This window comes from Microcebus murinus, chromosome 2 (assembly GCF_040939455.1).
Source record: "Microcebus murinus isolate Inina chromosome 2, M.murinus_Inina_mat1.0, whole genome shotgun sequence".
NCBI lineage: Eukaryota > Metazoa > Chordata > Mammalia > Primates > Cheirogaleidae > Microcebus > Microcebus murinus.
Window position 1 is genome coordinate 125,368,124 of NC_134105.1, and position 25,578 is coordinate 125,393,701.

The window sequence follows — 25,578 nt, forward strand, 5'->3', positions numbered from 1 at the left end:
AGTAAATGGCCATTCATGAAGCTGGAATACTAGTGATTATCTACAAATTGTTCTTTGCTCTCTCCTTCTTGCGGCCTTCCTGCTGCCCCGCTCTGACTGCTCTCAAAAGCATGGTTGTCATTGAACAGTCTTAAAGGTATCTATATCAGTAAGCTACATCCTCCGGGTAAAAAATCTGACTCATAATCTGTTTTTGTACAGCCTATGAACTAAGAAAGGATTTTTATATTTTTGGGGGGAAAAACCTGACAGAGACCTTATGTGGCTCACAAAGCCTAAAATGTTTACTGTTTGGTCTTTTATGGAAAAAGTGTTGCCGACCCTTGATTTATACTGATGGCTGGAATAAAGACAGCAAATCACTCAAATTGTCATTTGTTTGTTCTAAAAGTAAATTCAGGAGTTACATACTTGCCTGAACATATACTAGGTTGTACTGACAGCCCAAGAAGAAAGGAGACAATGACTCCTGTATTCTGACTATCTTCCTTTGGGAAAGCACAGCAGTCTCATTTGTGATATTTTCATATCTTTGTCCCCAGACAAAACACAACATAAGCCAAGTTTATATTTTCTTCAGTAGCCTTTATTCATCACACCAAGCACATCCAATAAGTCTCTATGAATAACAAGGTGTATAGTATAAATCTAGGTGCTTTGGCACCTGGGCTTTCAAAATATCTAGGGAATTTTATGAGTCTTAACAGGCTGAGTTATACCTAGGACTTTGTATTTTCCTTAAAAATCGTAGTTAAATGAAAGAAAGCCAACAAAAAGTGGCATAATTAGTGGTTGGTCTCTATTAGAGGAGATGATTGTAAGTGATCTATTCTTCAAACATAAACACCTTGGACTTCTGAATGTAGCTTTTCTTTCTTTCTTTTTTTTTTTTTTTTTTTTTGAGATAGAGTCTCACTCTTTTCCCCTGGCTAGAGTACTGTGGCATCAGCCTCACTCACAGCAACCTCCAACTCCTGGGCTCAAGCAATCTTCCTGCCTCAGCCTCCCAAGTAGCTGAGACTACAGGCATGTGCCACCATGCCTGGCTAATTTTTGTATATACATTTTTAGTTGTCCAGCTAATTTCTTTCTTTTTTCTTCTTTTTTTTTTTTTTAGTAGAGACAGGGCCTCACTCTTGCTCAGGCTGGTCTCAAACTCCTGAGCTCAAACGATCCTCTGCCTCCCAGAGTGCTTAAAAGTAGCTTTTCTTAACCACTTCGGTACGGCGCTCACCAGCTGCAAAACCTTGCCCACAACCGGCACTCACAGTCCGCAGGATAGTTTGTGCTGTGCATTGACTACGGATCCATTTTGCTCTTGTGTGATGACGAAAGCTTGAAAGCACTGAAAGCTTGTTTTACTCTATAGGCAGCTTTACTTGTAAATCAGAATAGATAACATATACATATATGTTTTCATTACGTGATTTTTAAATGTTTACAATTTTATTTTGATAAATGAAAAATTAGAAAAGTCATTTCACGGCCGTCAGCTAAAGTTGCTGTGTGCATTCATCTGTGGCTGTTGCCTATAGTCCACACTCATACGAAAGTGGTTATTAATCAGTTGAGATTGTTGGAAAAGTAACACCTTCTTAACAGCATGATTTAATTAATTAATATTTATCTCTATATTTCTTAAAACCATAGCCTTTATCATTTCTTAAAATAACTTTTTAAAATAAGGATATTTTTGCTCAAAATAGGATTTTAATTGTCAAAGATTGTGCATGAGCATACTTTGTATCCTAAAGTAATACTTTTATTTAAAAATATTTCTTTTAATGCTTTAACCTTCTATACATAGCAGCCAAGTTAAAACCAAGGAAACTGCGTAATAAAAAGAGGGAAATGGGGCCGGGCGCTGTGGCTCACGCCTGTAATCCTAGCTCTTGGGAGGCCGAGGCGGGCGGATTGCTCAAGGTCAGGAGTTCAAAACCAGCCTGAGCAAGAGCGAGACCCCGTCTCTACTATAAATAGAAAGAAATTAATTGGCCAACTAATATATATATAAAAAAAATTAGCCGGGCATGGTGGCGCATGCCTGTAGTCCCAGCTACCCGGGAGGCTGAGGCAGAAGGATCACTCGAGCCCAGGAGTTTGAGGTTGCTGTGAGCTAGGACGCCAGGGCACTCACTCTAGCCTGGACAACAAAGTGAGACTCTGTCTCAAAAAAAAAAAAAAAAAAAAAAAAAGAGGGAAATGGGCCAGATGCTGTGGCCCAGGGCTGTAATCCTGCACTCTGGAAGGGGAGGGGATTACACGTGTAATCCTAGCACTCTGGGAGGCCGAGGCGGGTGGATCTCTCCAGGTCTGGAGTTTGAAACCAGCCTGAGCGAGACCCCATCTCTACTAAAAAAAAATCGAAAGAAACTAATTGATCAACTTAAAATATATATATTAAAAAATTAGCCGGGCATGGTGACGCATGCCTGTAGTCCCAGCTACTCGGGAGGCTGAGGCAGGAGGATTGCTTGAGCCCAGGAGATTGAGTTTGCTATGAGCTAGGCTGACGGCATGGCAGGCATTCACCCTAGCCTGGGCAATGAAGTGAGACTCTGACTCAAAAAAAAAAAAAAAAAGTAGATAAAATCCTCAATGCTTCCTCCTGGTTGGTATAGAAAGAAAAAAAATAGATAAAATCCATGATTTATTAGATACTTCCAATATAATAACATATTAGAAGTATTAAAAATAAATGGAGCCAGGTGCGGTGGCATGTGCCTGTATTCCCAGCTACTCAGGAGACTGAGACCAGACAATTGCTTGATCACAGTAGTTCAAGACCAGCCTGGGCAATACAGTGAGACTCCATCTCTAAAGTAAAATAAATTAATAAATGGGGAGCTCCCGTATGTAAACTGGCTAAAAATAATTCTTAAACACCCTTCCCCCATGCAACTTAGACAACACATGGATAAGTAGAAAAAAGGAGATGGAATTGAATTTTAGGCAACCTGGTATATGGAGGATTGATTAGTGAGTGAATTGACTCTAGACAAATTGACCTGGAGCTTCAAATGTATATGGAAATAAAATATATCAGAATGAAAAAAGGAGAGATTATTGTACTGTTCATTTTTTCTGATAGCTCAATGAAGGAATGTAAATTTTCAATATACCTTTGTTTTCATTATTACAGATACTAAAGTCTATTCAGCCTTAAAGAAGTTTTGCTATACCAGATAATTTTTAAAGAGTAACTGTGTAAAACATAATGTCCTAAGATAAATGTAACTTTAGTAAATCCTACTGTATGATACAACTTACACCAAGGAGTTGTTGGAACCTCTGATATTAGGAAAGATTCAGCTCTCAGCCTTTTCTTCATTTATTCAAAAAATTACTGAGCGCTTACAATGTGCTGTCATGAACACGACTGACATGGTGGCAGAAGGGCAGTAGACTAGAAGTCGGAAGAGCCTGTGTTCAAGTCCATTTTATTAATGTTAGTTCTACACCCTTAGACAAGTCACTTAATATCTATGAACCTTACTTATCAAAGTATTCCCTTATGATGATATGGGAATCAGATAACAGTCATGAAGGTTTTTTGGAAGACTAAATAGCATCATGCAATATTAAGGGCTTATATTATTAAGATAGTAACTAAAATCATTGATTCTTAAGAAAGCATCTTTTGGTTACATGCTATGTAAATAGTTGTATAAATGAATAGTATAAAACTGCTTTACAAGTAACAAAGTACTATAATAGTTATGCACTTAGAAAAGAAAACTTCCAAAAGGGAATAATACCTTTTTGTAGGAATGGAAATATTAATACAGTATTTTTAAGGGAACATTACTAAGAGAAGTTTGACTTTTCATTTTTCTCTTTTAAAAAAGAGAAAATGAAAGGACAGTCTGGTCTCTCTAAGGAGCTTAGATTAAAATAGTACATAATATACCAGATTCTAGCTTTTTAAGAGTAACATGGTGTTATCAGCAGTTTTCTCAGGGTTAGGATTTTTTTTCTGGTAAAAATGTTGGCAAATGTATTCCAGATATTTTCACTTGCCACTGTCAAGAAGTATTTTCAGTGGAACTCAAAATTTGACAAGTATTATACTAATCTAATTATATGGATTTGAAAAATTTCCAAATTTGCCATATAATGTTTGCTTTTCACAATCCTGTTTTCCATTTTAAAAAGCAAATAGAGGTTAGATCAACACACATGGAAGCTGAAAAGAAACATTTTCTCAGCTTTGTTAAAGAAGCCTGAATCATGCTACTTCTGTACATGGATCATTCAAGAATATTTTAGCCCAATTATACAATGCCCACATTTGGGTATATCTCACTTTATATTTTTAAAAGTTTCAGAATAGCTCATGTAAAAATACTGCATGTAAAAACACTGCATTTAAAGTTTATTTGATATGTTTTGCTTACTTATCTTTGTTCAGATTCTCTGTTGCTCTGAGAAACAGTGATGTATTAATGCATGGATCTGCTTAACTAGGAAAAGGGTTTCTTTACCTTTCATACTTCCTCTTTGGATGTACCAGTGCACTAAAAGAACTGGTCTGTCAGTTCAGTGGGTGTGGTAGGTTTTTCACAGGAGTGTAGAGAATCTGGCAAATAGGAAAATGAAAGTATATTATAGTAAACCTATATGGACTGAAATACTTGTCAATGTAGAATTTAATGTACTCTGTACATGCAGGTTATATTTTAAAGTAAAAATAGACCATGACTGAAGGTAAAATAAACACTTTATTTCTGATTCTAGTTTGTGTCAGACTTATTTCTGAACTAGCCTAAAAGGAAATGATAGATTCTTAGTGGTTAAACAGAAAAAAGATTATTTAGTGTATCTTTCTGTTCATTTTCCTAAATTAGATGCTCTTTATTCCTAAGCTTTAACTTTTGATATCATATATTTAATTTTTGATGTGTGCTTTTTTTTTTTTTTTTTTGAGACAGAATCTCACTCTGTTACGCAAGCTAGAGTGCTGTGGCGTCAGCCTAGATCACAGCAACCTCAAACACTGGGACTATACAGGCATGTGCCACCATGCCTGGCCAATTTTTTCTATATATTTTTAGTTGTCCGGCTAATTTCTTTTTTAGTAGAGACAAGGTCTTGCTCTTGTTCAGGCTGGTCTTGAACTCCTGAGCTGAAACAATCCACCTGCCTCGGCCTCCCAGAGTGCTAGGATTACAGGCTGATGTATGCTTTTTTCTTCTAGAAGCCACCAGTGTCCAACAGAAGGTCAATTGCTCTGAAGGAGGTATTCTCTTTGTAATGCAATATATTCTATATCTTTTTCTTTACATTAGGAGCCATTTTGATAGGTATGTAAGAGGTAAGAACAGAAAATTGTGGGTTTTTTCCTTTAGGAAAAAAAATCATGTTTATCCGAACTGTTAAGTGGGTGAGTAAAATAAGATAGAATGTGTATATTTTAAGCATCTTTTGTCAATTTGAGTTAATTTTAAGTATAGCTAATATGTTCTGTTTCTGGCATGTGCTGGCCTTTGATTATGATATTAAAATAATCACTTTTCCAAATTCTCAAAACCAGTCTATGTTTGAAAAGTACAGGAGTAAAATTTAGTTCATCTGTAAGCCTAGCCTGAGATTAGTTGCCTGCATAATAAAATGTTTGCGTGTGGGTCTGTGTACACTACCTTTCCACCACAGATACACAGCTACGACCACATTAATATATACACTAATCTTGTCTGAATTTTACTGCAAACTAACTCTATATAGGTTTTTGCCACATAAACTAAAATTTTTCGATTATTTAATGCTTATCTCTTGATTTTTGACTCTATATTAAAGCCGCAGAATGTAGTCTTTTAGATATTATTCTGAATATTTGTTGTTGTTTTTTTTTTGAGACAGAGTCTCGCTTTGTTTCCCAGGCTAGAGTGAGTGTCATGGCGTCAGTCTAGCTCACAGCAACCTCAAACTCCTGGGCTCAAGCAATCCTCCTGCCTCAGCCTCCCGAGTAGCTGGGACTACAGGCGTGCGCCACCATGCCCAGCTAATTCTTTCTATATATATATTAGTTGGCCAATTAATTTCTTTCTATTTATAGTAGAGATGGGGGTCTCGCTCTTGCTCAGGCTGGTTTCGAACTCCTGACCTCGAGCAATCCGCCCACCTGGGCCTCCCAGAGAGCTAGGATTACAGGCGTGAGCCACCGCGCCTGGCCTTATTCTGAATATTTGTTTAGGAAAGAATTATATGCCTCAGAGAACACAAAATAAATGAACTCAATTTTAGCTCACTTAGAACTTTGGGTTTCAAAATAATAAGCATAATAAATAAATAGCAATTCTATATCTTTTAATTTAAAACCCTTCATTTCATGTTAAATATTTTTTTTTACTTCAGATCTTTTGAGCATTAGAACAAAGGCTATACTAGTATATTGTTTACTTCTCTTCAGGAGAAACTGAAGAAGATGATCAAGACAGCTCTGACAGTGATGTCACTACTGTTAAGGTCAGATCCAGGGATTCCGATGAGTCTGGAGGTAAGTTTGCTTATATAAATAAGACTCTTCCATAGGAGCTATCTTTTTAGTTAAAATATAAAGGTATTCTGTTAATTTACTTTTTTAAAAGTACTTTAAAAATTTTTTATTGAAAACAAATAACTCTTTTATTAATATTTATTTATTTATTTATTTTTGAGTCAAGGTCTGCCACCTCAAACTCCTGGGCTCAAATGATCCTCCTGCCTCAGCCTTCTGAGTAGCTGAGACTACAGGCTTGTGCCACCATGCCCAGCTAATTTTTCTATTTTTTTGTAGAGATGGGGTCTTTCTCTTGCTCAGGCTGGTCTCAAACTCCTGGCCTCAAGTGATCCTCCCACCTTGATGTCCCAGAGTGCTAGGATTATAGGAGTGAGTCACTGTGCCCAGCCACAAATAACTCTTGGACACAAAAACATCTTATTTTCCATAAATAAGAAAGCAGGCTATAGCCAGGCATGGTGGCGCATGCCTGTAGTCCCAGCTACTCAGAAGACTGAGGCAGGAGGATTGCTTGAGCCCAGGAGTTTGAGGTTGCTGTGAGTTAGGCTTATGCCACGACACACGACACTCTAGCCCAGGCAACAGAGTGAGACTGTGTCTCAAAAAAAAAAGAAAGCAGTCTAAAAAAATACATTAAAAAACAGGCTAAAAGTTATTTGTTTAGATATTACATGATATTGTATTACTAATCAGATGGACACGTGGAATCAATAATGTTAATACTATTAAAAGAAAGATACATAACTTTTTTAAAAAGTAGAGTTATTTGTTATTCTTGAATTTCGTAGAGAAACTGATCACATTGGCACTTGAATTTACCATATGATCAGAAGTGTCACTTAGCTATTAGGAAGTTAACTATTTTTTATCTCTGGATTGTTCAAATTCACACCAAGTTAATAATTAACAGTTCTGACTGTTTATGTGAATTTATCTTTAGATATATTCAATGAAAGAATTTACTGAAGAGAGAAAAATACCAATTTGAAGCTTAAGATAGTACTGAATTAATTTGTAAACTCTGTAAATAATGAGTAATTTTATACTTTAGTCCTGTAGAAAAGTAATTCTCCACTTTCCCCTCACCACCTCCTGAAAATTTGTATAATTCCTATATTATATTTCATCATTCTGTTTGAAAGATAAGCCCATAAACTTGCTTTATGGGTATTTGGTATTTTGTATATTTCCCACTCCTCATTTTCCCCCATTCTTTCTTGTTATAGAAATCCTAAAAGGAGATATGTAACAGTCTAGCATAATGGTTAAGAACCTGGGCTCTGGAGCCAGAATCCATGCATTTTAATCCTTCACACTTCTTTTTTTTTTTTGAGACAGAGTCTCGCTTTGTTGTCTAGGCTAGAGTGAGTGCCGTGGCGTCAGCCTAGCTCACAGCAACCTCAAACTCCTGGGCTCGAGTGATCCTTCTGCCTCAGCCTCCCGAGTAGCTGGGACTACAGGAATGCGCCACCATGCCCGGCTAATTTTTTATATATATATATCAGTTGGCCAATTGATTTCTTTCTATTTATAGTAGAGACGGGGTCTCGCTCTTGCTCAGGCTGGTTTTGAACTCCTGACCTTGAGCAATCCGCCCGCCTCGGCCTCCCAAGAGCTAGGATTACAGGCGTGAGCCACAGCGCCCGGCCTCCTTCACACTTCTGTATTCCTCATTCTCCTCATCTGGGTTTTTGTGAGGATTAAGTTAATTCACATATGCAAAGAGCACTTAGCAAGTACCTGGCACTTAGTAGACCACTTGTGTTGTTATTAGTGTTCATATATGTATACATAAAGCTCTAAAAATTAGAGACTAATTAAGTCATTCATATAGCCAATAGTTTGCTGCCATAACTCTAGGTCCTATGATCCCTTTAGAATTCTTAAAAGTTCTTGTGTGACCTTATTGAAGCATACCCACATGCAGAAGAAAGCTCTAGCTAAGGAACAAAATGTTGAGACATACTAAGAGTACTGGCCTTCCTAGGTTATCTTCTGGACCAGTCATCACCAAAGAGGTACAAGAAGATCCATTGGAATGCAGGAAAAAAATAATAGAATTTTATATACATTTATATTTTATTTCTATCTGTAGAGACAGAATCTCACTCTGTCACCAGGCTGGAGTGCAGTGGCACGATCATAGCTCACTGTAGCCTCAAATCCCTGGACTCAAGCAATCCTCCCACCTTAGCCTCCCAAGTAGCTAGGACTACAAGTGCATGCCACCACATTTGTCTAATTCTTTTTTTTTTTTTTATAGAGACAGGATCTTGCTTTGTTGGCCAGCCTGGTCTTAATAAATGTATTATTTCCATAGTGCAATGTATATAATGTAAGAAAGAAAAAATGTTTCAGAGATTGATGGTCAAAATTATTTTAGTGATAGAAATATACTATCAAAAATATTTAGCTATTATACCTTTATGCTTCAAATGCTTCTATTTCCAAAGTAACAATTTGATCACTTGTAAACAAATCTAGTTATAAATTCTACTTTTTATGGAGAAAAAAATTTTAAGAAAAACAGACTAAAATACATAATGTATTGCCTACTTGCAGTAAAAATTTAAGGCAAAATGGATATTAATGATTTCAAGAAAATCCATCGTTATAAGCTTTTCAAAAATTTCCCCAAACTCAAAGATTTCATTATTTCCTTATCTCATGCCGTGTTCCATGTCTTACAGTTTTTTTTCTTTAAAAAGCGTCTAGGGGCCGGGCGCGGTGGCTCACGCCTGTAATCCTAACTCTCTGGGAGGCCAAGGCAGGCGGATCGTTTGAGTTCAGGAGTTTGAAACCAACCTGAGCAAGAGCGAGACTCCGTCTCTACTATAAATGGAAAGAAATTAATTGGCCAACTAATATATAGAGAAAAAATTAGCCGGGCATGGTGGCTCATGCCTGTAGTCTCAGCTACTTGGGAGGCTGAGGCAGCAGGATTACTTGAGCCCAGGAGTCTGAGGTTGCTGAGAGCTAGGCTGATGCCACGGCACTCACTCTAGCCTGGGCAACAAAGTGAGACTCTGTCTCAAAAAAAAAACAAAACAAAAAAGTGGCTAGGGAAAAGACATAATAAATTAGTTAACTTTTTAGATATGATAGGACTGTTTAGAAACCATGTGTTTTAAATAAATTATGTACCCAAGTGTTGAATTCTTTGTGGTTTATCTGAATATTTTTGCTCTTTTGATTAAATACTCATTATTCTCTTATACAATGTAAATTTAAAAGTTAAATGTGATGTATAATATGGTTTTTGTTTTTGTTTTTAGATCAAACTACTCGATCATCTGGTCAATATCGAGAATCATTTTGGCAGTCATCACAAAGTAAGTAAAGCCATGTTTATAGGTCTACCTGTGGGCCTGGTCAAATACTATTCTCTATTTTTGAAGATCTTCTTTTACAATTTAATATAAATACTGAAAAATAGTTGTAATAAATACTAAAAAAAACTTACCAAAATCTTTCTACCTCTTGAATTCACTTCTTGAGTTATTCTCTATACCTAAATTTGAATTTAAAACACACAAAAATACCCCACTACTGCTTTCTGTGATTTGTTGAATGACTTTGCTTACACTATAAATGGGTTGATTGTTTTTAGTTTAATTGACCAATATAGTGGTTTGAGCCTACTTATATGGACATAAAATTTTATATATAGTAGGGTTTCAACTCTGTTGCAAATTTTTGGAAGGATGAATAAATAAGTGGTAAAGCACATATAATAAAAAGTTAATGGTGGCCGGGCGCTGTGGCTCACGCCTGTAATCCTAGCTCTTGGGAGGCCGAGGCGGGCGGATTGCTCAAGGTCAGGAGTTCAAAAACCAGCCTGAGCAAGGGCGAGACCCCGTCTCTACTATAAATAGAAAGAAATTAATTGGCCAACTGATATATATATAAAAAATTAGCCGGGCATGGTGGCGCATGCCTGTAGTCCCAGCTACTCGGGAGGCTGAGGCAGGAGGATCGCTTGAGCCCAGGAGTTTGAGGTTGCTGTGAGCTAGGCTGACGCCGATATGAGTATTCGTTATAAAAGTCTTACAATTTAGCTTAACTTGAAAATTTTCATGATCAAATGTGAAAATATAACAAAAGTTTGGAAAGTAATACACTAAATGCTAAGAATGATTTGCTTCAGATTATAGAATCATTAGTGACATTTTTCTTTTACTTTATTATTTTCGGTATTACTATTTTTTCTTTTTCCATTTTTAAATCAAGTCTCTCAGAATTTGAATTAATTATTAATCAACTGAAAATATCTTTGTATATAAAATGTAGAAAATTGTTTTTCTTCCACATCACTTTTTTTAATGCTCTGATAAAACTTTATTTATGAACATTGAAATTTGAGTTTTACGTTACTTTTCATGTGCTACAAAAATACTATTCTTCTTTTATTTACTTTTCCCCCAACCATTAAAAAATGTAAACACTATTCTTAGCAGGCTACACAAAACAGGCCAGTTTGCCCTCAGGCCAGTTTGCTGACACCTGTCCTAGGCCACTCTCACACCCTCATGTGGTGACACAGACTCTGCCATACGATGCCTTGTTTATTTGCTCTTTGCTTTACCCACATCACAGACCCAGATTCTCTTCACCATAAAACGTACAGCCAAGGAGCATTATCAATGTTTCTAAATTTTAAGAATAGTATTAAGATCTGTCAGAAGCATGCCAGGCCACAATTGAAAGAACATTGATATGATGCCATATTGCACATTAAATAAAAATAATCAAGAGAAAAATATGGCAAATTTGAGAAACTCACTGATTTTGAAAAATAGGCTTTATTTTAACCAGTGGTATTGTCTGACATCCTATATGGCATACCTGATTACAGCCAAGTTCATCAATACAAATAAAATAGCAGTTTCCCTCATTCTCTCCTTTGTTTTCTGTCAGAGAAATCAGGAGATGTGAGCATTATGCTTAGAAACCAAAGAGCTCTTCCAAGAGCTCCAGCTTAGAGTCCAGGCTCCGGGAGCACTCAGCCTCCTAACATGTATGTGGTCACGTGTGTAAAGACCTTTATTAAAAAATATTCCGAGCAGTATTTCTTATAGGAAATCACACTAGCTTTTTTTTTTTTTTTTTTTAACAGAGTCTCACTCTGTTGCCCAGGCTAGAGTGCCGTGGTGTTAGCCTAGCTCACAGCAACCTCAAACTCCTGGGCTCAAGTGATCCTCCCGAGTCAGCCTCCCAAGTATCCGGGACTATAGGCATATGCTACCATGCTTGGCTAATTTTTTCTATATATTTTTAGTTGTCTGACTAATTTCTTTCTATTTTTATTAAAGACGGGGTCTTGATCTTCCTAAGGCTGATCTTGAACTCCTGAGCTCAAATGATCCTCCCTCAGCCTCCCAGAGTGCTAGGATTACAGGCGTGAGCCACCGCGTCCGGCCCTATTTTTTTTTTTTTTAAGCCACATTTAGAGAAAGATAGCAAAAGGAGTTTCTGGCCTCATGATGTTTATTTTTCACTTTTATTTTCAGTATTTCTTGGCATTGGTTAGTGGGAGAAAAGAGAACAACTTGTTTTCCAAAGTTTGGGATATTCTTGGGGAAAGCCCTGATCTCTCCCATGTTAGCTCCCCCAAAATAGTTTGTTGAAAGATGGCAAGAATGAAAATGCTATACATCCATCTGTTCCATTTTTTCATGGTTTTCACATCAAAAGCACCTGGAGTATCAATTGTGTTCAACACAAAATAGCACTGGGGATTGAAGAGAGGATGATGTCACTTGCCCATAACATCAGCTGACATGACAAAGGATCTGAATTATCCAAGAAGTCTCCACGGGCAAACTTGCCTGGCACCAGAGCCTCCCGAAGAGAACAGGGCAAGCAGCTGTGCATGCTCAAATAGCAAGATGTGCAGAACACATCCCCACTCTGCTAGAAATAAAAAGCACACAGGAAGTATACTGACAGCAAGAGCCTGGTTCTCACTACTGGGGCCAATATTCATAAAACTTCCGCGCTGAAAGTGAGGGGTAAGCAGAGACATGGCAACAACACTTGCAGGTGAGGGGAGAGACAGAAAGAGAAAGAGCGAGATGCACACATACACATGCGCACACATGGCTGCCTCTGAAGGCTGCCTGGCTACTTCCAGCCCATAGCAGGTCTCCAACAGCCCTGTCTACTTGCCCAGCTCATAACTTCAGCAGCAGTAGTCTTTCAACTATCCACACTTTCTTCTCTCCTTTTAAGGCACAAACATATTTACAATTTCAAATACACCTGTCGAGTTCTGAGAATCATACCAAGCAAGTTAACAGAGGCCAGTTGGTCTGTTTTGGCTGTACATATCACTGAGGACGGCTTCAGGTCTGAAGCAACCAGAAGGTGGGAGCCTCCTCCCCTGCCACTGCAGGATGTAGTCAAGTCTACCATCAAGGTGGGGCCACAGGAGAAGCCAAGGTGGCAAAAGCATGACTGCGATGGGGATGTTTAATATTTTTTTACTTTGCATTTAACATTTTCCTAACAAGATGGCAGTTCTTGTCTGCCTGAGCTGACTCTCAGAATGCAGAACAAGTGGAAGCTGCCAGGGAGCATCTGCAATTCCACGTAAAGTCACTGTGATCATAGTTCGCTCATATTATTCTCTCACCTTCCCACAAAGACAGATATATACATGTATACACACACACACACACACACACACACACACACACACACCCCTTCCACCATGGAGGAAATCTTCACAACAATAGGTGCTTGAATGATATTTGGAGAGTTCCTATGAAAATCCTATCTCCTCACAGTGAAGTGGGATCAACAGAACAGAAACCAGGTGTTCAGGACTCCATCTCTTCTTGGTCAAGGGGTGGCAGCCCAAAGCTGATGACTTCATTGTAGGTCAGGCTTTTCCACTCATCTATGAGAAGGTCCCCGCTTTCAAAGGACTGACCGGAAGGGTTGGCCACTGGCTCATCATCAGAGTCATGGTACTGAGCAAAGTATGCATGTACAAGGGCCTGGGCTGCTATAATTCTCTTATCTGAGTCCAATAGAAGCATTTCCAGCAAGTCAACGGCCAAAGGATTGGCACCAATAAATACATTTGCAAAGTTCATCTTCAGCATCTGGATCAAAGACTGAATACACTTTCTTGCCTCATGGCTTGGCATCCTGTTAATGAGAGAAGCAGGGGGTGTCCCCGTCAGACGCATGACCTGCTGAAGCTGGTTAATGTGGTCTGTACCAGGAAGCAATGTTCTTCCAGTCTCGGCCATTATGTAGCCCACTGACCAAATATAAACTGTCTGGTTGTAATGCATCTAGTTCGGCATGGTCTCAGGAGTCCTGTACCATCTAGTGGCCATGTAGGCTGTCGTTTCCTCATCTGCGTGTTGGGCCAGTCCAAAGTCCAGGACCTTCAGCTCACAGTCTTCATTCACAGCTAGATTACTAGGGTTAGGGCCCTGTGAATGATGTCAGCTGACTGTATATACTTTAGACCTCAGAGAATTTGGTAGATAAGGAACTGACCGTGGTCATCTGTAAGCTTCTGACATTTCACAATGTTGTTCAAATCTGCCCCCCATGAGATGGGTCACCAGATACACATCACTGAATCCCTCCAGAGACCTTGCAGGTGTAAAAACGTCCAACAGACCAATCACATTTTTATGTTTCATATGTTTAAGTAACTGCAGTTCTCTGTAGGTTCTTTTGGCATGAGTGACGGACTGAAATGGTCTGGATAGCTTCCTCACTGCCACACATAACCCAGTTTTTGTGTCAAAAGCAGCACACACCGAGCCATAGGCGCCACAGCCAGCGGGGACAGATTCTGGTACCGCTCAGGCACTCCCAGATGGGCTTGTTCAGCTCCTGCGCTAGAACGTGGGCCTCCACCCGCCCCCGCCCGGCCCTCGTTGCCGCCCGCCCGGCGGGGACCTGGCACTGGTCCTGGCGCTGGTCACTGGCGCAGGTGCGGCTGCCGCGCCCCCCGCTTCCCACCGGCCTCCGCCTTTGCCGGACTCGCCCCGCTGCTGCGCCCGCTGGTTGCAGACACCGCCCACCTTTTCCCCTTGAGACCGTATCGCTCTGTCGCCCAGGCTACAGTGCCGTGGTGTCAGCCTCGCTCTCAGCAACCTCCAACTCCTGGGCTCCATCTATCCTCCTGCCTCAGCCTCCCAAGTAGCTGGGACTACAGGCATGCGCCACCATGCCTGGCTAATTTTTTCTATTTTTAGTAGAAATAGGGTCTCATTCCTTCTCAGGCTGATCTCAAACTCCTGACCTCAAGCGATCTTCCTGCCTCAGCCTCCAGAGTACTGGGCCACCACGCCTGGCTCCACATCACATTTTTTAAAAGAAAAAGCTGTTGGTAATCTGTTTTATAATCATTGTGTTCATAGAATTCTATTTTATATATATTTTTTTAATTTTAGTTTTGGGTTCCGGGTTACTGACTATAAACTGAGACATAAAATGAGTAAGCTGCTGAAACAAAAAATATCACTGTGTAAAATTGCTCTTTGAATTATCTAGTGTGTTTGCCCTATTTTACTCCAAATCTTTGATACTTGGAAACTCTTAAAATCCATATACCTATATAAATGATGCTACCCATGCAATGAAACACTATTTAGATGTGAAAAATCAGTTTGTTGTATACCTGTGAAAAGACACGATCAAGATATATTTCATTGGCCGGGCGCTGTGGCTCACGCCTGTAATCCTAGCTCTTGGGAGGCCGAGGCGGGCGGATTGCTCAAGGTCAGGAGTTCAAAACCAGCCTGAGCAAGAGTGAGACCCCATCTCTACTATAAATAGAAAGAAATTAATTGGCCAACTGATATATATATAAAAAAATTAGCCGGGCATGGTGGCACATGCCTGTAGTCCCAGCTACTCGGGAGGCTGAGGCAGAAGGATCACTCAAGCCCAGGAGTTTGAGGTTGCTGTGAGCTAGGCTGACGCCACGGCACTCACTCTAGCCTGGACAACAAAGTGAGACTCTGTCTCCAAAAAAAAAAAAAAAAAGATATATTTCATTGAATCAAAGATGCCATTGATTTTATGTATCGATGGAAAAGGAAAACCATCCAGTTAAACTATGGCAGTACCATTGATTATAAGATATAGCCCTAACTCAAAGACTTTTTTAAAAAGTACTTATAATTTGATCACACAATCCTCTCATCTTGGCCTCCTAAAATGCTGGGATTATAGACATCAGCCACCATGCTTTTTTTTTTTTTAAGACAAAGTCTCCTTCTGTTGCCCCAGGGAGAGTGTAGTGGCATGATCATAGCTCACTGCAACCTCAAACTCCTGGGCTCAAGTGATCCTCCTGCCTCAGCCTCCTGAGTAGCTGAGACTACAGGCTAATGCCACCACATCCAGCTAATTTTTTCTATTTTTTGTAGAGATAGGGTCTCATTCTTGCTTGGGCCTCACTACTTTTAGATATGTAATTTTGGGAAAATTATTAATTTCAATTTTCCCTTATTTTTAAAATAGGATAATAGTGTTTTCCACATAAAGTATGAGAATTAAGTAAATTATACTTGATAGCTGGTAATCATTGAATACTTTTTTCGCCATTATTTTGTTGGTAATGATCATAAAGCTGATTCCTTTTCTAATTCCTGAACTTTTTTTTTTTTTTTTTTTTTTTGAGACAGAGTCTCACTTTTTTGTCCAGGCTAGAGTGAGTGCCGTGGCGTCAGCCTAGCTCACAGCAACCTCAAACTCCTGGGCTCGAGCGATCTTCCTGCCTCAGCCTCCCGAGTAGCTGGGACTACAGGCATGCGCCACCATGCCCGGCTAATTTTTTATATATATATCAGTTGGCCAATTAATTTCTTTCTATTTATAGTAGAGACGGGGTCTCGCTCTTGCTCAGGCTGGTTTCGAACTCCTGACCTTGAGCAATCCGCCCGCCTCGGCCTCCCAAGAGCTAGGATTACAGGCGTGAGCCACCGCGCCCGGCCTTAATTCCTGAACATTTTTAAGTTTTTAAATGAAGGAAAAAAAAAAAAAATATATATATATATATATATATATGGAGAGAGAGAGATTGTTTTGAACTGATGAGAGGTTTGTGTTTTTTGGTTCTGGGTTTTTAATAGTATCCACAGTAAACAAGCAAAATGTCTATACATCATTTTTGTTTTTATTTTCAAGTAGTCTATAACCTTATTCCTATTTTCTGTTTCAGGTCAAGACTTCATAGCTCATAATAAGCAACCTTCAGTGCTGAGTGAGTGGTTGGCTGTCTTCTCATTATTTGCTCAATCAAATCTAACCTTACCTTATTCTCCCAACTTAAAGTTCTGATAGGATTTTAAGTCATTTTACTCTTTGCCTTTTTTTTTTTTTTTTTTTTTTTTTGAGACAGAGTCTCGCTTTGTTGTCCAGGCTAGAGTGAGTGCCGTGGCATTAGCCTAGCTCACAGCAACCTCAAACTCCTGGGCTCGAGCGATCCTTCTGCCTCAGCCTCCCGAGTAGCTGGGACTACAGGCATGCGCCACCATGCCCGGCTAACTTTTTTATATATATATATATCAGTTGGCCAATTAATGTCTTTCTATTTATAGTAGAGATGGGGTCTGGCTCTTGCTCAGGCTGGTTTTGAACTCCTGACCTTGAGCAATCCGCCCGCCTCGGCCTCCCAGAGAGCTAGGATCACAGGATGAGCCACCACGCCCGGCCTACTCTTTGCCTTTTTAATCCATCATGCATCAGCACCACGTGTGATAACCACTCTGTGATGTGGAAATGTATTCAGGGCCATTTTACCACAAGTAATTTACTTGCAAGAGTAAATAGTTAGGTCAGGCACAGTAACTTGTGTCTATAATCCCAGTTACTCAGGAGGCTAAGGCCAGGAGTTGGAGACCAGCATGGGCAACATAGTGAGATTTCATGTGTAAAGCCATTTTAAAAGTTAGCTGAGTGTGGTGGCACATGCCTGTAGCCCCAGCTATTTGAGAGGCTGAGGCAGGAAGATTGCTTGAGCCCAAGAGTTTAGAGCTGCAGTGAGCTATAATCATGCCACTACACTCCAGCCTGGGTGACAGAGTGAAACCCCATCTCTAAATAAATAAACAGATAAATATACATATATAGAGAGAAAGATGGCTAACTTTTCTTCTTAAATAACATTAAAATTTAGTGAAGTGGTTTTGAACTTAGTCATTCTCATACATCAGACCAAAAGATATTGTACTATTGTACATAGTTTTGTCTGTTAGATGATATACTTATTTGCTACCTGCTTTGCCAAGGGAAGTGGTTCATCCTTACTGATATGATCCTTTGAAATTATGTTTTACTTCTATAACTATTATTTTTATTATTTTCCTCCTCTACTTTGCCTTTCTGATAGATTCATTGTATAACACTGGAATATGGTGTAAACTTTCAAAGTATGGGGAATAATATTTTGATATATGTGTTTGCTTCAGCCTCAGGACATCAAAAACCCTCTCAAGTATGGGCCAAACAAACTGCAAGAATAAGGGGTAGGATGCAAAGTAAGTAGATAAATCTCTGTTATTGAGATAATTTTATTTGCTATGTTTTTCTTGATAAAAATATTTAGTTCTTCAGATAAGCATTTAGGTTGTTTTAGTGACATTTAGGTTGTCACTAAAAAGGACAACTATAGTGACTAGTTTAGTGATTTCCATTTGCTTGGACTGGCAGAAGATGAACTGGGTGTAGAATGTAAATAGTGGTATGAGAAAGCTTGTGAATGATGGGCTTAGGCTTGACACGCTGTCAATTCCAGCAGCAGTACAATCTGTATATGATAATGACATTCTGCCCTTTTGACAATACATGTGTTTTGTTTTTAGCAGTCTTTACATAAATCACCACTTGGAGCAGCTTTATATGCCTATTAGTTTATGTAATAAAGGCTGAAATCCACAAATTACATTTTCATATTTAGGTTTAGAATGGATTAAATGTCACAGAACTTAAGAAATGCCATAAATTAACGTGATGAAATGATCATACTTTGAACTCAGTGCCTATCATACTTTCTGTAGAAATGTGTCCACATTACACCTTGACTGTATTTAAAAAAAACCTTTCATATTTTCTACCTTAAGTGACCTTTAACCGTTATCCCTTCTTTACTTATCTAATTGCAATAGGTCTCAAGGTCATCAGGTATCCCTTGACTTTTATTTAGATAATATACAAATCTCCATCATCGATCCCTTGTTCATGGAATGATTAATTCTGTAATTGAACAAGTTAACTTCTGTGGCATTCCATGAGTAAAGTGTAATGGTCACAATGGTCATTCTTCCTTAGCAGTAAAGTTCTACCCCACATATAAGTGAGTTCTTTAGCTGTCTAAACTGCAATAGCTTTTGCCCTTGCTTTGTTGGGTATCATTTCTTATTCCTATGAGTGTATGCTTATTAGAAGACCATTTCCTCTTATAATTTGCTCTTCCTGACCTATTATTGTTAGGAAACCAAATATCAATTATTTAGCTTATTAGAATTATATTTATAACCAGAATCAAACATTAAAATTAAATTTGAAGACCTAAGAGATACTGTTTGAAGTAAAAACACATGAATTTTAGTATATATTGGGAAAAGCTCAGAGGCTTCTGATATCATTTCTTAGTTCTTAACTATATATTCTGGGTAATTAATTAGTATCAGATAAATGACTTCCAGATAAGTGAAGTTAGTACATATTGTTATCAGAAAATATTTCTATAATTGTTATTTCCTCTTATAAGACATTGCAATGCAGAAGGAAAAATAATTATATTGAACATCTGATTGAAATGCAGAAATAGATTTTTTTAGTTGATAGATTGATAGCTAATTTTTAGTATTTTGTCTGTTTGCATTTTTACTTCGTCTTTAATATATTTACTAAGGCTTAAATAGTGGTACATTGGTTGACAGCCACCTACCATATGTCGGTACTATGTTGAACTTTTGAGTATTATGTAGAAGTAACATACCAGAAATGTGCATGTAACAGAATTTTTTAGACCTTTAACCACATGAGGACTTTAAGACAGAACAATGAATAGGAAGAAAATATTTTCAATGAAGTGGAAGAAGACTCCAGTGATTTTTTAAATGGCCTTATCATACATTCCTTTTCAATCAAAGATCATATTTTAATTATTTTCTTAGCATTCTAAATTTAATTATCTCATTCTCTTAAGTGATATTTCTGTCTACTTTGGTAAGAAAAAAATGATTTTTAGATTTGGGTGTTCAAGAACTTGGGGCTTTAGATTCTTACTGTCATCCCATGTTAGCACCAGTTCCCTAGGCAGACAGGTTCTAGTTCAGGTTTCTGTGACTGCATCCTAAGCTTTTGGGAAAGATAGAACCACTCTCTTTACTTTTTCCCATTTGCCAGGTGATAAAACAGTGAGAATAGGGAAAAATATATATGTATGGAGAGATCAGACCATTAATATACATGCTTTGGAATCTGTCTCAGAAGTTGGTATAAAGAAAAGAAGACAGTTTGAAGTTAGAGCTCTTGGGTTCCAGTCCTGTCTTTGGTAGTTACAAATTGAGTAATCTTGGCAAAGTCATTTAAACTTTGTGAACCTCAGTTTTCTTGCCTTTAGAGATCTTAGTGCCTATAGCTATGTAATTGTAATGAGTTTATATGTGGAAATGTAATTTTTAAAAATCTAAGTATCAGGCCGGGCGTGGTGGCTCATGCCTGTAATCCTAGCACTCTGGGAGGCTGAGGCAGGCGGATCACTTGAGATCAGGAGTTCGAAACCAGCCTGAGCAAGAGCGAGACCCTGTCTCTACTATAAATGGAAAGAAATTAATTGGCCAACTAATATATATAGAAAAAATTAGCTGGGCATGGTGGCGCATGCCTGTAGTCCCAGCTACTCGGGAGGCTGAGGCACCAGGATTGCTTGAGCCCAGGAGTTTGAGGTTGCTGTGAGCTAGGCTGACGCCATGGCACTCACTCTAGCCTGGGCAACAAAGTGAGACTCTGCCTCAAAAATAAAAAACATACAAATGTTTTAGATCACATAAGAAGAAGAAAATAAAATAAAATAAAAAATAAAAAACAAAACAAATCTAAGTATCATATAATTATTAATGCTTATTTATCATTAATATACTGTCTAATGGGATTCATACCCTCTACTCCTGACTTTTATAGAGTGATTGTTACCATACTCTTTGAACTGAAAAGGCTTGAGTTTTATCTTTTAAAAAGATTTTTTTTTTTTTTTTTTTTTTTTTGAGACAGAGTCTCGCTTTGTTGCCCAGGCTAGAGTGAGTGCCGTGGCATCAGCCTAGCTCACAGCAACCTCAAACTCCTGGGCTCGAGCGATCCTTCTGCCTCAGCCTCCCAAGTAGCTGGGACTACAAGCATGCGCCACCATGCCCGGCTAATTTTTTATATATATATCAGTTGGCCAATTAATTTCTTTCTACTTATAGTAGAGACGGGGTCTCGCTCTTGCTCAGGCTGGTTTTGAACTCCTGACCTTGAGCAATCCGCCCGCCTCAGCCTCCCAAGAGCTAGGATTACAGGCGTGAGCCACCGCGCCCGGCTTAAAAAGATTTTTTTTCAGAGTTTTTGTTACCATCTTTAATAATTTTAATAAGAGGAATAGAAATTACCTTTTAGACAATGTCCTGCTGCAGCTGTATATATCCTGCTAAGTGTGTGATTGTTGTCTATGAATTATATAAATATTACATATTATAGATAATTATTATTTAGCTATTCTTCATCATTAACATCATAGAATTCACTTCACAGCATTTTCATATATATTATCTCATTTGATCTTTGCAACCATAGAGGGAGATATTTAGGATAAACATTATCTGATGGGTTTGGGGGGTTTTTATTTGGTTGAGTTGTTTTGTTTTGTTTTGTTAGTTATAATTTTGATGACCTAACTTAGAAACTTTTAAATAACTAAATTTTCTAAGCTAAACTAGTAATTGAAAAACAATATGCTTCTTAGAGTTACAGTTGATGTCATTTTGCCTTATTTGGGGTTTTTTGTCATATGACCAAAAAGGCTATTTCTGTATCTTAGCAGTGCTAATTTTATTCCTCTAGTTTAGTCCAATGTTTCTCAAATGAAAGCTGTTGACAAATACCAGTAGGATCCACCAGGAAGATCATTTCTATATATTAATATAAAAGTTATAAAACTCCAGGCAAGTAAAAGGTGGCAGTACTGGTAAATATAGGGCATATGATTGAGATACCTCAGCCGCTCCACCTTCTGAACCTTGTCCCTCCATTCCCTCTCTTAGACGTTAAAATCTGCAGGCATGCTAAAAATGATAGATGGGAAAAGGGAAGCATTAGGATACTCTTTTTGTTTATTTTCTAAAATAATGATGGAAGTAGAGATTTGATGGAGTTGTGATAAAATTATTTTTGAGCTCCATTTAATCACAAATCTAAAACAGTATTACTTATTAACAGAAATGGTGAAAAGTTTTTTAATGTGATTTTTTAAAATATTACTAATATTTGAAATGGTCAGAAGCCCCAGAAGAAATATTTGAATCAGTTTGAGGTAGAAAATAGGATTAAGATTGAATTTTATATTAAAACACCTTAATCCTGATAGCTCAGTAATCCATAATCCACATTTTGTCCTTTCCCCCCCTCTTTACAGCACCTTCACCAGGCAAGAGTTCAATATATGGCAGTTTTTCAGATGGTATAATATATTTCCTTTTGTATTGGTGTGCTATTTTCTTTGTCCTCTTAACTTTATTACCGAATTTTCACCAATCGTATTACATAATTATGGGTCAGATACTTCAGGGCTTTCTTGGATAAATACATATTAAGTGCTTGCTTTGTACTGGACCACTACCTGCTGTGATAACTATGAAAGACATAGGTCTTGTGTCTCAGGGAGCTTTCAGTCTGATGGGCACGCGAATAGTCTACTTTTTCTTCTCTGCTTCTGTCTGATCTCTGCCTTCGTTTTTTCTTGATGGAATTTATATCTTTCTCTATTAGAAATAAAAATTCAAATTATAAAATATAAGATGACAGTCTTCTTTTATTACTCCTATCATTAGATGACAGCATTCAGAAATCAGAGCTTGGAAACCAATCTCCATCAACCCACAGCCAACGTAAGTTTGTCTATTTGGTTTTTGTTAAATGGGTCTCTAAAATTGGTGGTCCATATTGTTTAAAAATGTCTTTTGACAGCAGTATGACTGACGCTATTTGAAGAATCATAGTTTAAGCATTTCATAGGAAATAGTATATATTTTACTAGCAGTGAAATTCTCTATGGACAAACTATATCAGACAACATCTGGTTTTCTCCTTTACTTTATTGTCCATAGACCAAAATAAAAGTTAATAAGTAAAGCTACTGATACTGTTTACTGAGTGAACCATGCTGAATTAGAAGAAAGATAGCACATAGAATGGCATAATGGGATTATTATGGGTTTTAGAGTTCACAGACCTGTTTTGAACTAGATTGGACCACTTAGCTCCTGTATAGCCTTGGAGCAAGTTTCTTAAATTCACTATGCCTGTTTATTGTCCTGAATCAGTGCTAAGAAAATAAACTGTCAGTGAATCTCAAACGTTTTGGTCTCAGTAACCCTTTATACTAATAAAGTTATTAAGAACCTCAAAGAACATTTTAGAAAAAAAAGGTGGGGCCGGGCACAGTGGCTGATGCTGATAATCCTAGCACTTTGGGAGGCCAAGGCAGGTAGGTCATTTGAGCCCAGGAATTTGAGACCATCCTGGGTAACATGGCAAGACCCCATCTCTACAGAAAATTTTAAAAATTAACTAGGCATGGTGGCATGCACCTGTAGTCTCAGTTACTCAGGAGGTTGAGACAGGAGGATTGCTTGAGCCCAAGAGTTTGAGGCTGTAGCCAGTTCTGATCACACTCCAGCCTGGGTGACAGAGTGAGACCCTGTCTCTTAAAAAAGGGGGAAGGTTTAATACTTATTCATACTTACCTAGAAATTAAAGTTGAGAAATTTTTAAAATATTTATTTTTAAGTAATTAGTAAGAAGAGTGACAGTTTTGCATTTTTTCTAATATTTGTAATGCCTGGCTTAATAAAACAGAATTGGATTTTCACATCTGCTTCTGCATTCAGTCATTACAATATATTAATTCTTTGTTTGTTTGAGACAGGGTCTCAGTTTATTACTCTGTTGCCAGGGGTAGAGGACAGTGGCGTCATCATAGCTCACTGCAACTTCAAACACTTGGGCTCACGTGATCCTCCTGCCTCAGCCTCCCAAGTTGTTGAGACTATAGGTGTGTGCCACCATGCCCAGCTAATTTTTCGCTGGGTTGCTCAGACTGGTCTCATACTCCTAGCCTTAAGCAATCATTCTGCCTCAGCCTCCTAGAGTGCTAGATTTATAGGTGTGAACCACAGCACCTGGCCTATATTGTTTGCTTTGGTTGAAGTATCTGTAGAAAATCCAGTTTCATGAAGATATGAAGAATTTTAATAGCCTTTTCAGATAATTATGTGAGGTCAGATATTCTTTTTTGGTATTCTCCAAAACTCAACAAATGGTAGTTTCTTAAATGTTATTTGAAATACGAAATAGAAACCATATTAATGAACTTTTTGTACCCTACTAAAATCAATTGGTCTTTGTTATACTTTGAGTGGAGTATCATGGACTGGTCATTTTGAAAATATTGGTTCACTAAGATATGCAGATCTTCCAAATATTGACACATTTGTAATAGGAAAGATCACATTTGTTAATATCAGTACCAATCTCAAGACTTTTTTTGAGACAGAGCTTTGCTCCATCGGCCTGGGCTAAGGTACAATGCCGTCATCATCATAGCTCTCTGCAACCTCAAACTCCTGGGCTCAAGTGGTCCTCCTGCCTCAGCCTCCCGAGTAGCTGGGACTACAGGCTCATGCCACTGTGCCCGGCTAATTTTTCTATTTTTAGTAGAGAAGGGGTCTCACTTTTGCTCAGACTGGTCTCGGAACCCCCGAGCTGAAGTGATCCTCCCACCTTGGCCTCCCAGAGTGCTAGAATTACAGCATCAGCCACCATGCCCGGCCTTAAGACTTTTAAAATGTCTTTAAGTACAGTATTGGGAGCTGTCAAGCTTGTGGTGGCAGATAGAATTTTACTAAAATCCTAATTTTCACTTGAAAGCTTAAATTTTGTAATTGATGAATACTGTTAGTTGTGTTCCTAGAACAGGCTCACTTTGTTCATTCTCAAGAAAATGTCTGCCCGATACACAAGTCTAACCATAGTTTGTTACTTGTTCTTTCACTTAAAAAATGATATTCTATTAAAAAAGTACTAATCAGCTTATAACTAGGTGCACAAAATTCTTTTCCTTGAGACAGCTATTGTTCTGTGCTATGCAGTAGAAGTGCTTTATATAGACTTCCCATTGCTTCACACAGAATAGAGAAGAATCACACAGAATTGAGAAGATGTATACTCAAATATTGAGATTTAATAACATAAGTAACTTTAACTGCTTCATGAACGACATTCTTAAGTGAAACTGGACCCCTTTTTTTAGCCTTGCATGTGTGGCCATGAAAATTACCATGACTACACTGGTCCTGTGGGGTGCCACTGCCCTCTGAGTCATGCTGAGTCATCATTAGTTTTTCCCACCATTGCTTTTGCACCATCAGGGCAAATGTCAACACAATGGAAAAGTCAAATAACATCTGAATATTATGAGAATAGCTTTAACCTCATGGACCTACCTAAAATAGGGTCTTAAGGTACCCCTCACAGACCACATTTTAAGAACTGCTGCTCTAAAAAGGTCCCTAGTACAGTTATTAGCCTAAAGCAGTCAATAAATAAATAAAAGGCATAACAGTATATTGTTGTTATCATATTAACTGATTAAATGAAGTAGAATATGAGAGAGTGCTTTATAAACTGAAAAGCACTAAATAAATGTAAATTTATGTTACTATTGCCAATAATAATTAGGGATACAAACTAAATTTTACCAGTGTTACCTTCCATACCAAAAAAAGATAGGCATCAGTGCAGTTAAAGGGACAACTAGCTATTACAGTATCTGGAAGACA

General features: G+C 38.1%; 1 protein-coding gene and 1 pseudogene across 3 annotated transcripts in view; one reads left to right on the top strand and one right to left on the bottom strand.

The window, feature by feature from the left end:
* Positions 1-25,578, top strand: part of TOR1AIP1 (torsin 1A interacting protein 1) — a 45,312-nt gene that overhangs the window by 12,766 nt on the left and 6,968 nt on the right. The window contains exons 5-11 of one of the 3 annotated variants that reach the window (XM_020285473.2): positions 5,198-5,239; positions 6,410-6,496; positions 9,775-9,831; positions 16,698-16,739; positions 17,947-18,015; positions 22,155-22,199; positions 22,570-22,626. In XM_020285473.2, coding sequence (XP_020141062.1) covers positions 5,198-5,239; positions 6,410-6,496; positions 9,775-9,831; positions 16,698-16,739; positions 17,947-18,015; positions 22,155-22,199; positions 22,570-22,626 — 399 coding nt within the window. The remainder of the gene's footprint in view (positions 1-5,197; positions 5,240-6,409; positions 6,497-9,774; positions 9,832-16,697; positions 16,740-17,946; positions 18,016-22,154; positions 22,200-22,569; positions 22,627-25,578) is intronic. The other 2 variants (XM_020285475.2, XM_020285474.2) reach the window with 2 other exon arrangements.
* On the bottom strand, positions 13,307-14,317 carry LOC105875482 (mitogen-activated protein kinase 14 pseudogene; annotated as a pseudogene).